Source organism: Mesoplodon bidens, assembly GCF_964165515.1.
Source record: "Mesoplodon bidens genome assembly, chromosome: 13".
In the NCBI taxonomy this organism is placed as follows: domain Eukaryota; kingdom Metazoa; phylum Chordata; class Mammalia; order Artiodactyla; family Ziphiidae; genus Mesoplodon; species Mesoplodon bidens.
The window spans coordinates 61,287,172-61,305,656 of NC_138169.1; the positions used below are offsets into that span (position 1 = coordinate 61,287,172).

The 18,485-nt window shown below is 45.5% G+C and overlaps 1 protein-coding gene across 3 annotated transcripts in view; it reads left to right on the forward strand.

The window, feature by feature from the left end:
* Positions 1-18,485, forward strand: part of SETBP1 (SET binding protein 1) — a 375,817-nt gene that overhangs the window by 146,811 nt on the left and 210,521 nt on the right. For 2 of the 3 annotated variants that reach the window (XM_081251708.1, XM_081251709.1), the window contains exon 3: positions 4,768-4,824. The exons of the other annotated variant lie outside the window; for it this stretch is intronic. In XM_081251708.1, coding sequence (XP_081107834.1) covers positions 4,768-4,824 — 57 coding nt within the window. The remainder of the gene's footprint in view (positions 1-4,767; positions 4,825-18,485) is intronic. 3 annotated transcript variants of the gene reach the window in all.

Consider the following 18,485-nt stretch of genomic DNA (forward strand, 5'->3'; position numbering starts at 1 on the left):
AGTAACTGCACAATTTATAGAGACCATGGGGAAACCAAATGTAGTAGTTACAATGTAATAAATCTTAAGTGAATGACAGCTCCTTGAGTTGAGCATTATATACTCTGTGTGTCATATTTATTTATCCCCTAGGCTTCCAACTGGCTCCTCCATGGGTGTACACACTTTCTCTCCAGTTCAGCAGGTAGGAAATGGAGAGAGGGAAGAACAGTGAAAATTTAATAAAACAATCCAAATTCGACCCTTGGGACCTTATATTAATGGCTTCAAATGAAGAAGATGGGCATGTTTTCATCCAAAGCATGGAAGAGTAAAAGACTAACTTTTCAAAACACACACTGGGTCTTATTATACTTCCAAGTAAGTGGAGTCACATTTCAAAGTCTTCTTCTAAAGAGGCTATGCACTAAATATTGCCATTGTTGAAAATATGTTTTGAAATATCCTTTTTTTTTTTCTGTCTCTATGTCACTGGTTTAAAAAAAAAAAAAAGAGAGACCATCCCAGTGGTTTCTAACTTATATAGCTGACTTTTTCCAACAGAGCCCCAGGGATCTACAGTTAGGAAGTTCCGTTATACTGAAATGTGGTGGAGTAGGTTACCCGTGACCTTGTCACAAGGCAGTGGAAACAATGGGACCCGATGTCTGTGAGCTGCTACAAGTTCTAACTTGTCAAATCTGGCAATGTTTCCTGAACCATAAGTCATCATCAATGTAGTGGGTGAAAGTTCAGATACCACTGAACTGGGTGTCTCTTTGAATATGGTGATTTCAGGGGCAGCTGAGGACATGAGGTATTTTTGATCCATTCTGATTTGTTTTCAGTCATTTTGAAAATTATTTCTTGAGCTTTGCCTGTTTTTCCTATTTTGTATAATATGAAGAGTCAGACTGAAAGGGGGTAGATGGAAGGAGGAGAAGGGAGAGTGAGAAAGAGAGGGATCCTCCACTGACTTGGGCTTCACATCTTCAGACCTGCTGTGAATTGAATTGTGTCACAAAATTCATATATTTAAGCCCTATCTTCTGATTTAACTATATTTGGAGTAAGGAAGTAAAGTTAAATGAGATCTTAAGGATGAAGTCCTGAGCCTCTAGGATTAGTGTCCTTACAAGAAGAGACACCAGAGACCTGATTTGCTCTCTCTCTACCATGTGAGGTCCAGTGAGAAGGTGGTCATCTGCCAGCCAGGAAGGGAACTTTCACAAGAAACCACACCCTGTAGAAACCTTGATTGTGGACTTTTGAGCCTCCAGAACTGGGAGAAAATGAATGTCTGTTGTTTAAGCTTTAAGCCACCCAGTATATGGTATCTTGTATGGCAGCTGGAGTAGACTAAGACAAACCCTTTTTCCAGTTACATCTACCAGGTAAGTGGAAAAGAATGAACAATAGTGGAAGTTTCTTTCCCAACTTTCTTTTTCTTTCCCAGAAGATTGAATCTCCATCTAACGACAGAGTAGAAACTTAGGGAGTGGAGACAAATGGTTCCCACTGCAAGGCCTGTTTAGATCCACTTGGGATTTTTGAAGCTGGCTTAGACTTTAAGATGTTACAAACTTGGTTGCCAATGCACCTTCTCATTTCTCATGCTTGCAAGTGCAGCACATCTTATAAATGTTACTGATACACTCTATTACATGGGTGCCTGTTAATGATTTTTTTTCCTTTTTGGTCACGTATAATTCTATTGATCAGACTGAATTCTGCTGATAAAATGGATCTAAACTGAATTTATTTAAACATATTAAGTCAATTGAACAACTGAAAATACTTGAACTTTTTTTAATGGCTTAGGAGAAATAAGAATTAGTAAAGTAAAATCCTAGTCACATTCCAATTTCCATTCTGCCAGAAGAAGAATAACCATGATCAGGTTTCTGTTTTGACAATATGCCATTTTTATAAATCTCAAGTCATCATTGGGCACCCACGGCATGTCTGCCACCATGATTATGCTTAGAGAATACCAAAAATGTGAGAAAGTAGCCTTGTAGTAGGAAGTAGTAGTCCTGGAGCAAAAAGAGTTCTAAAAATGAAACCAGGGAAGATTTCTACAACAGAGGAGCAAAGTAGTCAGTTGCTTTGGTCTTTGAATTTAATCCCTTTGGCCGGGCACAGTCCCACCTTTAAAATTTGGCCATGACCAATGCCAAATTGCTGTCAAAGTTTGTTTAGCATGTCTCAGATCCTTATTCTTTGTATCCAGATTCCTTACCACTGCTTAACTCTTCTTGCCAAGGGGAAATTGAGACTTGATAAGTCCTAAGTAACTGAATGTGAATTAGTATAAAATACTGCCTTTAATTGTTTTCCTGGTAGAGGAGAGAACACACTATGATATCATGCAGTATTTTCCAAATGGCTTATACAAGGACACTCATTCCTCTGCATGTTAGTAGAAATCATATTGTAAAAATTTTAAGTAGCTAAACTGTTTGGGAAAAAAAATAATAGTTGGTTCTTGATAGTAGAACTTCTTGGAATCTTTAATCCAGTAATCTGTGTTGTGAATCTACAAAAGAAAGAAGGGAGGTGATATACTATGTGCAGCCTTTCCCAAGGTGATTTGAACATGGGACACTTATTTGGACCCAGGGTCAGAAGGGGTCAACGTTATACGAAACGAATTAACATTGAGAAAGGCTGCTTCAGTTGAAAACCTGAATCCTTTTGCAAGGCGGTCACCTTACATAGCTACAGTTTACCCAACCATAAAATTTGGGGACTGACCTAGGTGATCTCAAAGGCTCTTTCCAGATGATTCTTAATATAAAATCCTTAGAGGCATCTCTAAGGGCAGAATTTCAGACTAAGGGAAGAGGAGGTTTAGAGATATATGGAGCTTCTCCAATCACAACGACAAGTTTCCCACCTCCTTTTTGCCTATACAAAGGGCATTTCTGCTTATCTTGTGTGTTGGAAACTTTTGGGACTTGATAAGATGGAAGTTGGGTGGGGCAGCCTTCAGAACTCAGTGACTGGGGATACTGCTGTGCTTCCCTGGCCAGAATACAGTTTTATTCTCATCCTCTGTAAACAGCGAATACAGGAAAAACACAGATGTTTTAAAACATACTGTTGCAAGGAGATTGAAAGTACTGTGCACTATTGTGGGGGGTGTGTATGTGGGGTGAAGAAACTCTATACATTGAGCATTTGAATTGATTCCAAAAGTCTGGATTCACAAAAGAGTACATAGTGTTTTCTCTAGTTTGAAGTGTTTCCTTGGTTTCATGACTTCCTTATAGAGGGAGTGGATCATTCCAACAAAGCATTGGGAGGATGGGGAATATGTCTCGTTTGGAGAAACTTAAGTTCAATTTTCTGCTCAGTGACTTTCCAGAGTGCTTATTCGGTAAGGCCTTGTATAGAGTTGTCTTTTCTTTTTTGTTTTTATTCCCAATCCTCCTTTAAAAAATGAAGCACAAGCCCAGTTGTACATTTTGTGAATCTAGCAGAGGCCTGTTTGTGAACATTGCCAGTGATGAACTGTTCTTATCCTGGTCTCAACTGACGCAGAATAGTATGGAGTGAAGAGCAAGCTCAGTTTGACTTGTTTTCATGGATCATCTTAGACTTAACCTTTCTGTCAGGGATCCCCAGGGCTTTTCAGCCTCTGTTCTATATATAGAAAGACGTGTGGCCAAAGGGTACCTGTTAGTTCAGGGAGTTTCCGAATCTCCCTTTCAAAGGTCCATTTCTTCCATGAAGTTTACTCCTAACTTCTACACACTTCTTTGCCCTTTTCTTCCTTTGGGGTGCCATTATGCCTTTTAATTATCTTTCCCATTTCTGACATTTTACTACATTACACCTAGATTATTCATGATTGTCACACCACAAGACTGACACAGGTTATTGGAATGAGGCACAACTAAGCCTACTTTCTAACTCCAGCTCTTACTAGCTGTGTAAACTTGGGCATGTATTTAATAACCACAGTGCTCAGAAACCTCATTTATAATTGAAAAATAGCTGTACCGGCCTCATCAGGTTTTGGAGAGGAGTAAGTGAGGTAATATAAGGGAAACACATTTGTACCACACCTGGCACTACGTAAATATCCCATAAATAGAGGTTATTGCTATCATTGCTTTTGGATTATGGGAGGCATATCGATTTTCTGAACTAAACTAATAACAGGTAGGTGACTATGACACTGATTGTAACAGAGTTTAAAATAACACTCCCTCTGTCCAATTCACTCACTCTCTGTGCTTTTTGCCTTAGTGTGTCCGTCGTGCCTGAGTTGTATTTATCTCACTGTGCTTCCTTTCCTTCTTTGTATTTGCCTGGTGGAGTGATAAGCACAAAATTGGTATTCAATAAATAATTGTTGATTACTAAATAGATTGATATAGAAAATGCCAAGAATGAGAAGCCAAGTGCTTCCCTTGGCGCTGGAGAACACGTGGTCTTTGGGGTACATTGTACAGAAGAGAGTCATCCCTTATGGTCCATGGGGTCCTTGATTGCCAGACCTGTCAGAAGAGGCTAGACACCATTTATAGATTTGAAGAAAAGGCACTGAAAAGGACCTCAGCTTCCTGCCTGTGAAACCCAACCCACTCTTGCTCTGGTCAAGCATCAGTGAACATAACAATCAGTTGGGGAGATTTTGTAGCATGCAGATTCCCAGGCTGGGCCTGGGGTTACCCCCAGAGGTTCTGACTCTGTAGACCTGATGGGGCCTGGGAATCTGCACATTCTGTGAGTGCCAAGGGGATTCTAATGGCCCTGGTTTTCTGATCACTTTCTTAGAAACACCTCATCAGAGAAACACCCCCATCAGAGGCACCCCTTCCAGCCCTTTCTCTGGTAAGGCTGAGTTTCCTCAGAATCCCAGGATGCAAATTAGTCATGACAAAACTTCATATCAATAGTTACCCCCTCCTTAAAGCATCAGGACATTTTGCTGGGTGTAGCCTATGTACTCAGTGTCCTCTGCCCCCCCCCTCCATGGCCTCATTCCCCTTGCCCTGCCCCTCTGTGGAATGGCTGATGTGCCCTTGGGCTTCTGATTGCAGGGGCCTGGCAGCGCAGTGATGTGCTTGGCTTCCCACTCCCTGGGCCCTGCTGGTCCCTGAATGGGAAACAGCTGTCTGCCCCCACCGCCTACCCAACTCTGTTTACGCTGGTTACACAAAATGCATGCTGTTCTGCAAGCCAGATCCCAGCTCTCCCAGTTCTCTGGCCTCTGAAGCACGTCATAATTGGGGTTTAATCACGTTGGACAAACAGCTGCTGTAGGCCAGGGCCACCCCTTAGGGCACAGTCTTGCTTTTTGAGTTCAAAGCCTGATTGTGTGTTCCTGGGGACAGTGCGGCGGATGGGGAGTATCTGCTGAAGTCAGGGGCCCACAATGCTGGGCAGTGTGTCTAAAAGCGCCCAGGTGGACACATGGAAGCCAAAGTTTGAAGCCAGTACTCAGGCATCCTCATCACTGAGGAGCTTGTTAGAAATATAAAATCCCAGATTTCCCCTCAGAACTTGGGGCTTAGCTCTCCAGATGTTTCTGATATGTGCTCCAGTTTGAGAATCTTTGCTTCTAGAGTATTTGAAGTTAACCCAGCCATTGAGTTTAGGATAGAAACACTTTTCTGGAGAAAGGAAAACTGCTGAGGGCCTAGCAGAGGTTGGTTTCCTCCAGTGTTCCAAGAAATGGGAGCTTGGCAGTTTGCTGCGGCCAGGGGGCTGGGAGAATAAGAGTCCCTAGGAGGGTGATGAGGGTGTTAGACAGAGTCTGGAAGACTGGGAGGAACAGCCATGGGTTCCAGAGCCCACGTTTGTACCACGTGGGCCTTGGAACTGGTTGGGGAGTGACAGGGAAATAGGGCTGTGTGTTCAGAGCCCAGGCAGCAGTCTTCCGGTCAGAGGGCAGCTTCCGAGAGGGGAGGCCAAGAAGTGAGCCCCACGTTCCTACTCACAAGGCAGACATGCCTAGATGGGTTAGTCACACTCAATCTGGAGAACACAGCCTACCAATGCTACATTTCCTGGGTCAAAAATGGTCTCTTTTTACTCCAAGCTCCCCTGGCATATAACTATTACTCCCTGTAATAGTTACTTTAGTTAGAAAGGAGAGAAGGTAAAGGATCTTTCAAATTAAAAGATTTGCCTCTCATTCTTCCTCTAGGGGAGTGAGTGGGTTTTTTGTTTAACAAATACCTGGTTTGCATATGAAAGGTGAGGCCTCCAAGGCTTGGCATGAAAGGAAACTAATTGTTCTTCATTAAGAAAAAGAATGAAAATTTTGCTGTAGGTGAGACCTGAATAGAAAGCTGAAAGGCAGGGCTGTGGAAGGGGGAAGATCGTGATTTTTATGAGAATAGAAAGTAAAAAATAAGAATGCAGGATTGGATTCCAGGAATTTGCAGGAAGTTGGGGCAGGCGTCAGACCTCTCATTTAACATGAGGTAATGTGTATAAATCCACATTAAATCCAAATCTATATATAGATCTCCAAGGATGGCTCAGCTGATATGTGGGTTACCTTCCATTTTACCTTAAGTATAAGCTCCCAAAGGGCTGGGGCCTCACTTCCTGGCTTCATTCCTCACCAAGAACATGATACTAGTCCTTGCCAAAAGAAGCTCTAATGGGATACAACTGTTAATGGGAATGACAATACAGAACATAATTCAAGGAGTGGCACAAGGAAGTATATGGTTAATTGCTGGAAATGCAAACTCTACCAAGAGTATAGGTTATAAAAGGCCAACTCAGAGTTGTGCGTTCAAAGGAGGGCTTGCTCAGTGCTCTGCAGAGTGCAGGAGGGGTATATGGGGATGGGTAGAAAATGGCTAATTCCAGAGATGATTTGTGACCCCCCCAGGAGTTATAGAAGAGGCACAGCGCTGGGGAGAAAGGGGCTAATCAATTCATTAACAAATGTCCTTAATCAACAGGGACCAGCAAATGTAATAATTAATCAATCAAATAATTACTGTACTCATCAAATGACAGGCACTGTGGCAGGAGACGAAGTTAAGACGGAAATGCATACTTGCTCTCAAGGAGTAGGAAGTGACCAACAGTGTGAATGCATGAACTCGAAGACAGGGTGATACCCTGCTCAAGAGAGGCCCACCTGGGACACAGTGGAGACGGGAAGGGAGATGAGCTAAATCAAAAGGAGAGAGGGAGGAGCCAGGGCCATTCTCTGGAAAGGGCATTCAGAAAGAGAAACCATCTTCTAGGCAGGTGGGGGAGGAAAGCTAGCTTATGAGGTTCGAGGTGGGAAGGGCAAGAGACCAGGCTGGGGTTGGGGGTTGGGGGGGGAGGGTATAGCAGACCAAATGGGCCTTCTGGGAGCTTCTAGGGAGCTTGGATTTCACAGAGCAGCGGGAGGGAGCCTTCGAAGAGTATTACCAGGGAGGGAGGTAAGGGAAGTTGGGAAGAGCAGTGGAGAGTCAGATTACAGGCATGAAGTGGCCGCTTACTGCTTAGGACAGCTCTCCCTGGAGCCCACTTCCTTTCCAAGGAGGGCTCTGGCAGCCTGTGCATCTTGCTGAAGCCCTTGAGTGAGGTGCATTTTATGAATGTCATTGCACTAGGTCAGCCCTCAAAGAATTGTGAAGGAGGCAGCATTATGCTTGGAACTGCCTTCCTACTCCCATTTCTCCTCACTCCCTGCCTTTTCCATTTGCTGCCCATGCTCCCCCTAGAATCTTCCCTCTGGAGAGAAAAGCCCATCTGATTAAGGTTGCCAGATTTAGCAAATAAAAATATAGGACTCCCACACATTGTTTTTTTCTTTTTTTTAGTTTAAGTATACATGGAACATACACTAAGCACGTATTTATTATGTATCTGAAATTCAAATTGGACCGGTTGCCCTGTCTTTTATCTGCAACCCTACCTCTGATATATCAGGTAATCTCATTTCAGGGTTTAGAGGTCCATCTTATCTGCCTGCCCAATGTCCCTTTCCCATAAGGAGGTACTGAGGCACTGAAAGGTCAAGTGGTTTATTTGCCAAGTTCACACAGGCCAGAACAGAGCTGTGACTTCCAGACGAGCTAGATGTCTACTTGACGACCTGTCCTCCGCACCTTATTAGAATGAATCAGTTAGAAGTGTCAGCCTTCCCGGAGGTATCTGCATTTTTGAAAGAAGGCCCGAGGGCAAAAACGCCAAGAGTATGAATCTCTAGGAATGTAAATTCTGGTTCTATAGTAGATGTGAAGGAGGCATTCTGGTCCTGGAGCCTTTTTGGAATTCAGCTATTGCCTCTCACAGTCTGCTCTGGTGGCCAGCGGAGCTCTTGTGGCCTCTGATCCATCAAATAAACATATGAAGAATTTGGCCCTGGACAGCAACCCCTTCCATTGGGACAGTACCCTGCACTTTTTGGAGCACATTCTCAGACATCATTTCACTTAATCTTACAATTTAAGTTCTTTAGATTTTAAATGATATTTACGTACTTTACATGTCTCCAATTTGGTTTCTGCCACCAAACAAAGAAGAAAAGTTTCCACAAACACTGAATTACATATCAGCTTTTTATAAACACTCTGTAGTCAAATTTTCATTCTTTTCTTTTTTCCCCGCTGCCCCTTCTTTTTTTTTTTTTTTTTTTTTTGCAGTACACGGGCCTCTCACTGTTGTGGCCTCTCCCGTTGCGGAGCACAGGCTCCGGACGCGCGGGCTCAGCGGTCACGGCTCACGGGCCCAGCCGCTCCACGGCATGTGGGATCTTCCCAGACCAGGGCACGAACCCGTGTCCCCTGCATCGGCAGGCGGACTCTCAACCACTGCGCCACCAGGGAAGCCCATGCCCCTTCATTTTTTAAAATGCCCTTGCTTCCCCTCAGTTTGGTCTTGTTTAGCACACATCTGCTGCAGCATTTATGCTGTGCAAGAGAGGAGGCTGAGTTGTCAAATCCAGAGACTGGAAGAACTGGGAGTGCCCTTGGGTGCAGCCAGGTGGAGCTGGTGCTCAAAGGTGTGGGGTCTGTGAGCTTCCTCACCCCTCCCTCACTCCACTCTTTCCTTAGGATCCTTCATCCTGCTTCTTCCCTGCTCTGGAGCGATGCTCTGAAGACTCTTGAGAACCATGGCGTGCCCACTCAAGAAACTTTGTCATAGTTTCTTTTGCTTCACAATATTAGTCTAGTAAACTCTAGGCTTGATCCAGGTTTGTAACTGTCTATTTGGCAGATGAGAGAAAGAAAGACCAGGTTTCTGAATGTCCCAAGCCAGGCAACATGTGACAGGCCGCGCTGTCCTCGGCTCTTCGGTTCCTACCCAGTTTGGGTTTTGCTGTGACCTGTCCTTAGCAGCTTCTCTCCTCACACCTGGCCTGGGGAGGATCATGGCATTCGTATTGTTATCTTCCTGTATACAGCAAGCCACTGCAGTTGTTAGGCCTGACACTTTCATGCCTATTTTCCTGCAACTGTATGTGGCCATGAATTTCTCATCGTTCGTCTCCATTTCTTTTTTAGAATCTTTCTGTGTTAATTTTTTGAGTTGTGCGTGCTCTCCAGCTCCCACAGAGGACTTCCAGAGGGCATGACAGGCTTTACTCCACAGACAAGCAACTCCTTTGATGTCTTGGAAACCAGTAGTGCTGGTGCATCAGCATGCAAGTGCCCTGGATATAGGTCCCTGTGCACCCTGAGCAGTCTTTGATATGTGCTCCCTCCTTCAACTGATGCTGACTGTGGGAAGAAATGAGAAAGTGTGATGTGAGTACAGAGCAAGAGTGCTTCATTCTGGGTGGAAGAGTGTCAACCAGGCTTCTTGGGGGAGGCTTCCTTCCCCTGCATGGGCATTCAATTCTCTGCTGACAAATTATCAGTAATGTGATCCATAACAAGTCTTTTTCATTTTAAATAATTTATTACTATGACATATCTTTTATTTGATAATGAATATGGAATTATTATTTGTTCTAGTCCTGCAGAAACTAAGAGAATGTGCCTTTTGTATACAGTCATCCCTTAACTGCCTTCCTTGCCTCAGGAGGGTGGGTTGGGTGGGTAGAGGCCTGGCCTCAGCACACTAGGCAAAGCGGATGTTTTGCCCCAGCCCAAGAGTTCCATTTGCTGCAGGCAGGACTGGGGGGACAGGTGCACTCATAGGACCAGCGTGATGGCTTCCCAGCTCTTCCTGACTCAGGTCTTTAGAGGCATTTCATTATTTCATGGAAAGTGTTGCAAGCCCTACATCTCCTTACCCATCCATATCAATTCCAAGACATAGATACATGCTAAATGATGTTTTGATTATCTGTCATTTCAGATTATGTGCCCTAGAGTCATCCGTGTATACAGAGACATACGCAAGCACACTTCTCTTTCTGGGCACGCCTAGTAACTATTCAGCTGAATTGCCCACCATTCCCTGTTATGGGTTGTATGTGCCATGTTTCCATAATTCTCAAGTCTCTTTCCCAATTTTGCCTGTTTCCTCTTGCTGGCACGTGCCTGGTAGGCTTTTCCTCCTCCTTTCTGTAAAGAAGATGCTCCCAGGTCCCTATCAGAAGCATCCCATGCCTGGCTCTGTCCTCTGGCTTTCTCAGTCATCCATAAAACATATTTTGTGAGCCATGTTTAACACCCAGCTGCATTCAGCTTAGCATTTTATTATTTACTCCATATTATTTGCCACATATTTTGATGTACGGGTCTTTCCTTGCTTATCTACTCCTTTTATACTGACGTTTAGTACCATGCTACACTCACTGCAGACACTGTACAGTGTTTTCCCATTGATATGAATGGTAGGCTTCAATATAGAGCAAAACAGTGGAAGATTCTACCCTTTCCTTTATCTGAAACTTTAGCTTAGCTCTTGCCTTTATTCATAACAGAATGAGAAGGAGCCTGGGCCCTATGAAATAGCTCTTTAAACAGGTATCAGGGACATCTGGAAGCTCTGCTGCAGGTGTGCTGGGTCATTGGCCAAAGCTACATGGCCCTTGGGATGTGAGGGAGACACACGCTTGTGATAGTCATATTCCCTTTACAGCATCCCTTAGTAAGGTGATTTATTGCAAGGCCTTACTATTGCTGCTTAGATAACATGGACTGTAGCTGTGGCTCCTCCCTCCTCCCCAGCCAATGGGGTGTGGGATGGGCTGGATGGGAACCGTCTTCCTAGACCCTTCCTGAATGCAGATGAGCAAAGCAACCCCATCAATTACTCATGCGCTAACTCGCATTGTCTGCTCCTTTGGAAAACACACACACCCAGGCAGACCCACGCATACACCTGCTACACCTTAATAGCATGATGCCTGGAGCTGACAGTTGTTGTGGCATGCGGGAGCCACACACAGACAGATGTGACGAAGACGAACTGATCCCATTTTTAAGAGAATAAAATAAGCTCTTTAAAACTCATAATCGGGCTCTCTCTCAGGCTGATACACACTCAACTGTCGCTTTGAAGGATGAGACCCTGATGTGACTTCTCAGCAATAAATGATTTTCTTAAAATCTTAAAAAAACGAAACAAAACAAAACAAAAACACCCAGCCTTCTTGTTACTTCTTTCCAAAGAATTAAGTATTACACAGTAGACAGCGGGGACCTGGGAAGGACTGCTCCTAGAGAGCCTGTAAGTCTCATCTGGCAGCATCTTAAACGGTTTAGGCATGTGAATGAACTACAGAAATCGTGCTGCCTGAAGTGGGAATCAGGGTGAGGAGGCCACCAGGGAAGCAGCAGACATCCCCCTTAAACAGAAAGTCTAATCCCTTTTCTCTCCTTCCCTCAACCCCAGGGGATGGGCAGACTGATGTGCAGATATTGAAGGAAGGAGATTGATTCAGGAAGTCCAGGCAAAAGCTGGCGCTGCTGCTACGGGACTGCTTATCAGCCCACACTGGCTGCTTGAGCATCTACCGGACTCCCAGCTTTTGTAACAGGTGACACAGAGAATGGGGGACATAGCTCTGCCCTTATGGATCTTCACTGTCTTGGGAGCCTAGTCCTATACTGTGCAAAATGAGTTGCCAGCATTGGAGATAACACGAAGGCTGAGGCAAATGTGCAGTATTATGGGATGCCCAGACTGCCTGAGACTCTGTAACAAGGGATTGAGGACCAAGGTGTAGCATCCAGATAAGTGGAGATCTGAGATAAGAGGTAGACCTGGATGAGCATTCCGTCCTCCCTCGTATGGTTTTGAAGGGTATTTGTGTGTAGTAAGCACACTGTAAACACTTACTGAATAGGTGGATGGCTGAAGGAGGGACTCAGACTTGGTGTTTGCTAGACATCCAAGAATGACAGAGAGGTGTTTAAACCTCCTTAGGAAGGGCAGGTGGAGAATAATCATAATACCATGTGACAACTGATAGTGGCAGGAGTGGAGACCAGGAAAAGGTCTTTCTGACCTTTTGGGGGCAAATTGTCTTCTTGATCCATATTGCTCTCTTATTTTATTTTATTTATTTACTGTTTATTTTTTCTCAGAGAAGGAGACCTGTGTTGGTAGTGGAATTCCTTCTCTGGGTTTTCATGGTTCAGGGTCATAGCACTCTGATGTGTGTACATTACTGTCTGTGAGGCTTTTCACCTCTGTTGTCTCATTACTCCATTTGACAAGGTCAGTATGGGAGATATATAATTTCCATTTTCACAGGCTTAGACCCTGAGTCACAGACACGAACTGACTTGTCCAGGTTCTCACAGCCAGTGAGCAGCAAGTCTTTTGGCTCAAATCCCAGTGCATGACTGCTACCCAGCACCACACCTGCCCTTGCTAGACCAGCAGAGGCATGATGCTCCCTCACAAAGGCTCCATGCTTGACAGCACTCATCTTTGCCAAAGGAGTCTGCTAAGCTGAGGATGGCCCACGTATGACTCTCTTTATGCAGTGGGTTAAGAAAACTGATCAATGTCTGCTTTCCTCAGATCTGGGCTCTTTTCCTATTCCCTAGGACTGACTCATCCTTACTGTAATGATATTTTACTTCTTAAAATATACTTCTTTGTCTCGGGCCAGGTTTCACTAGCTGGAGTAAAGGAATTGTCTCTGGCTCTGCTGGACAGTGTCCAGGCATCCGAAGTAATGAGAGGGAGTTGGGAATGAAGAAATAGCCCAACTCTCACATTCTCAATTCCCAAACCTGCCAAGGGTTTCGTAAAATTGTAAAATGTATTTTTAGAACATAAAATGCATCTAATTCAGTGGCACTCAATTCTGGCTGTACATTAAGAATAACCTGGGGAGCTTTAGAAGATGCCCATGCTGGGCCTCACTGTGCCCAGGGACTCAGTTTCAATTGGTAGCGTGTAGGTCCTGAGCACTAAATGCTTTTGAACAGCTTGCAAGTGATTCTAATGTGTAGCCAGGATTTGGAACCTTGGATTTAGTCCATCCTTTATATAAAAATAAGGAAACTAATACCTAGAGCGTTTAAGCTTATTGCCTTATATTAGCTATCTATTTCTGCATAAAAATTATCTCAATTCAGTAGCTTAAAATAATAAACATTTATTACCTCTCAGATCTTCTGTGGGTCAGGACTCTAGAAGTAGCCTATCTGCATCTGATGGCTTAATGGGGCTGTTGGATCCTCATCCAAGAGCCATCCAAGGTGGCTCATTTGCACTCCTGACAAATTAGTGCTGCCTCTTGTCAGGACACCTCAGTTCCAAACCATGTGGACCTCTCCATGGGGCTTCTTGAGTGTCCTTACAACATGGCGGCTGGTTTTTCTTAAAGTGAGTGGTTCAAAGAGGAAACCACAATACCTTTATGACCCAACCTTGGAAAGCACACACCTCACCTCTGCCACAATCTGTTCATTAGAAATGAATCACTAAAGCCATTCCATATTGATGGGGAGGGGATATAGGCATCGTCTTTTGCAAGGAAGAATATCAAAGAATTTGTGTTTTAGAACCACATGTAACTACATTTAGTGCCAGAGCTACAAAGTCCCTTAACTACTAATCCAGTGCCCCATCAACTAGTCTCATCGATTGATTCTAAGTAAGGAAATCCCCATAAAATATTTAAGATTCCACCAATTACCTCCTTCCAGTGAATAGGTTGGTTCTTTAAAATAACAGCACCCAGAGAAGGGCCCCTCACCTGTCAGGCATGCGTGTGACCATCCCATCCCTGGCGTGATTCACTTCGACTTACTGCCTCTTTTCACCCATTAGAGTCCTCTGAAGGATCGGATTACCTTGCCAGTGGAAAAATATGAGCTCCCTGTGTGATATACCATAACTGCAACAGCACATCATATAATTTTCCCCGAAGGCTTGTTGCAGCCTTTGTCGAGTCATTTGTATTTATGACAGCTCCGCTGTGATTTAGCGCGACCTCACTTTGATAAAAGCCATTTAAAGCTCATAAATATGGGTGACGTGCTGCCTCCCTGGCCTGTTTTTTTAAGGAGAGATTGAGATTTGCATTGCCATTCAACTTCCATTGTTCAGAAAAAGAAAAAGAAAGAAAAGAGTGAGGGAGTGGGCAAAAGGGAGGGAAAGAGTCAGAGAGGGATGGAGAAAGACCGAGAGAGGTGAGAACTGGCTGGTGCCCCGGACTGTGGAGTCGGTCTCCCGGCTCTCCACTCCAGCCTGTCCCTGGGCAGCCTGGGGGATGTGAAAGGCACCAGCTCAGAGGGAGTGCTGATGAAGCACACAGGAGTGACTAGGTCACCAGACTTTATGAGCCATTTCCTTCCTCTTTTAAAAGCATTGTTAAATCACAACGAAATTACAGTAAATTGTCGATTTTTATTGGAACAAGAAAGCCCTGTAGCGTCACTCCTCACCACATTGCTCTCTGGGGACCACTTGACTACCAGGTGAAGCAGGTGACTACCTGGTTATAGGATCTGACGGGCATCAGCCTGGGACTCTCCCCAAACAGTATCTCACAGTGACCCACAGGGAACCTGAAATTCCGTCATTTTAAGAGCCAACGTTTTGGTTGGAGGCCTGCACAGGCTACAGATTCCTAAAAGGAAATGGTCTTCAGCTTATCAATTAACATGTGGATTATGGGAATTAGGCCCCCAATTGTGGGGGTGCCCACCAGGTGACAGAGACAGGACACGGGGGAGAAGTTGGAAGGAGAGACCACAAAATAGACATTTACCCAATTTTGTGAGCGGGCGTTGGTCTGACTACCCTGCCTGTTTGTTGCCCTCATTCCCCATCTGCATCAGGGAACCATCAGAGGGTAGGCCCTCATCTCTCTTGGTTTTCCATTGTTTAGTCAAAACCATTTGAAGATGCTGGAGTCGTCAGCCATGGCCTTGGAGCTGGTGGGGACCCTGGAGAACCTCCTAGTGCAGCCCCTTTGTTCTGCACACGAGGAAACGGGGGTCCACACGCTGTGGGCCAGGAGACTGACCGCAGCAAGGTTCCTCAAGCCCAGAGCTGCTGTTGTACCTGCAGGAGGCCCTGGCGAGCTCTCCTCTCCTTAGCTGGCTCACTTCTTTGATTCAGAAGTGTCTGCATATCAGGGGTTTGGGAAGGAGTGTGGTGGGAGGGCAACTCTCTAGGCAGTCATGAAATGTGAAGAATGAAGGGGCTTCTGACGACACTGAGGCCAAATTCATCCCACAGACATCTCTTTTTTGACCTACACAGTGTTTTACCAAAATTTGCAAACATTTGAAAATAAAGAGATTCCTCATATGCACAGACAAACACGTCCACACCAGTTTTAGAGTTTTGGCTTCTGGAAACAATTGGCTGGAGTGGAGTGGGGCAGCTTTGGTCCTTCAGTCACTGCAGTTCCCCAAGTGACCCTCCACACCCACATTTCTTGTTCGAATTTGCAGCTGTCTCGTTTGACAGGTGGGAAAACTGAGTCTCAGAGGGAGAAGCGGCTCATTCAGGGAAGCACAGAGGAGGTTATTGGCAGCGCAGGGGCTGGCATGCCATTCTCCTGATACCCATTGTTCAAGGTCCTACTTGAAAACCCTGCCTCTCAGCTGCCCGCAGCCTCCGTTTCCACGCACTTCTCGACCACACGCTTCTCCTACGTGGTTCTGTGCAGATCACAGAGGCCCCAGCCGGAGGGCGAGCCCTCCAAGGCCATGCACGTGGAGGTGGTGGACTGGGGCCTCGTGGGCACAGGGAGGATTTGCTGTTCACCCATCCTGGTACCTCCCCCTCCCCCGTTCACCCAGGCACGCAGGAGGACTGGGAAACAGCCCCGGTTTGCACATGGAGAGGCCGCGTGCGTCCTCACTGACTGCAGTCCATACCTGCAGCGACAGTTCGTCTTGGCAGTCACCATTATCAGAGTTCCCACAGCAGAGAGAGGATAGTTTTCCATGCGTTGTCTCCAGTTTTGGTCCTGCTGACCTCTCAAGTCCACAAACTCTTTTTGTCTTTGATCCAGATTCTTATTTATTCTTTTTCCAAAGGTTTAATTTGCGCTCCTATTGTATTTTTTTACACTGTGTGTGTGGCGGGGTGGGGTGGGGGTGGGGTTGGGAGTTCTGTTCTTTGACTTACAGTACACTTATCTGCAGTAGGGAAATTTATTTTCTCACTCAAATAAATTAGTTGATAATGAAAGCTTTTTGATGTAGTGCATTAAGAGAGTGTGTTTGATATGAGCAGCTGTGTGCTTTTCAATTTCTTGTTTGTCTAAGTTCTGTCAGGAATATCAGCCTTCACCCCCAAACATAGCCCCTCCCTCTCTTTGCTGGGTCTGCCCTCCTCCGTTCTCCTCTCTCTTTCCCCTCCCCCATTCTCTCTCATTCATATCCTCTCTTCTCATTCATATCCTCTCTCTCCCCTGTCTCTGCCTCTGTCTGCCCCCGGCCTCCCCCGCTTTCCCCCCACACATTAGGCCACTGCTGCGTTGTTTCGACATCAATTGGAGAGTCTCTTTCTGCTTCCTGCTTTCTTATCCAGCGCGTTGTGCTCCTGGAGGCCCCCCGTGGAGATGTGTGGACCTTGAGTCCATGTGGGAGAGAATAAACTGGGAGTTTTTCAGTTTGCTCAGGTGTGGACATTTAGTAAGGCCAGAGCTGGGATTTGAAGTCAAGTAGATCTACTCCAAAACCCTCCACTTGTCATGCGATGAGGGAAGAGAAATCATGGGCTTTGCCTTGTAGGCTCTTACCATCCACCTGGAGGGGCAGGTAAAAACCTGACTCCGTTGACCAGTACAACAAGGCAGCGTATGCTGAGTGTCCCCTTAAGGATGACCCGTAATTGAAGTTTACACGTTTAGAAGAGGAGGTTGCTGGAGGGTCTTGATGGCTGTGGAAACAGTGCAAGATACACGGAAGCTTCCAGAAGGAGACAATCAGGAGTGGCTGCGTGGAGGGCTGAGGTTGTCGTAGGAGCTGGTGGAAAAGCAGCCGTAGGCAAAGTTTGCTTTCCAACATGATGTAACATTCACACTCATGCCTGGGGCCAAGAAAGAGATTAGTTTTGTGGAGAGAAGGGTCTCGATATGAATCGGTGACCGACAAAGTTTGATCATGTGAGCGAGAGTTTTTTCTGAGTGGTAGAAGAGTTACAAGTGGCTATTCTCTTTTACTGTTGGGCAATTGCCAGACAGTGATTAGAGAAGAGACAAAAATCCACAAATATTCCATTTTCTTTTCAACTCAGAGTGGAGGAGGTTTCATTGAGTGTGGTTATCACACTAGATGGTGCTACTTCTAACTATGTTGGTTTTCCCACCCACAGTGAAATAGCCTCCTTGGACCATGGTTCTGCAGGGGCCTGGGATGTCTCCAGGAGTCTCAGGCAGCCATCCAGCCTCTTTTTATTTTTACTCTCCTCATTACCCTTGGCCCCTTCAGAACTGCCTGATTGCAGCCATTTATTCACACAGAACTTTCCAGGAAGCAGGAAGCTTCACACTTCATCTCATTAACCTACATGGGCACCCGTGAGCTGAATTCCCACTCAAGGCACCAAGATATTCTGCTCGATGTTCTTCAGCAGTCAGTCTCTTGTCTCTGGGTGATTAATTTCCCTGTTGGTTTGCACAGTGCATTGAATTTGGAGGAAGACTGCAGCTGGGGGTCTGCAGAGCCATAGGTCCCCATAGGGATGGCCTGTTTCATACACCCAGTGCTGCCAGGGCATGGCGTGCTCTGCCTCGATGCTCTGGGGACTGCTCCTTCTAAGGCTGTTCCAGGCAAGGCTAGCCCCCCAACCACTGCTTTCTCATTTATCTGTATTCATCCAGGAGCCCAGCTAATTAATTACCATCTACACTCTATACTCAAGGGGGAAATCTGCTTGGGGGAGAGTTGGGGCGGGGGGAACACTTAGAAATTCAATCAAGATCTTCAGGTTGCATGGCCTGCTGTTGGCAGCAATACTTACTTCCTCCTGGGGTAAATGAGAACAGAGCATCTGCTTTGTGCAAAGCTGAGTCTGCATTTGGCTTTCCTGTGTCCCCAGTGCCTAGCAGAGGGGATGCCTGGAGGTGCCTGAGAACATGAGTATCCCTGAGACCCCACCTGGAAACTCAGGGCTCCTCAGGTTCAGAATTTACATAAACACATTCCTGCCTG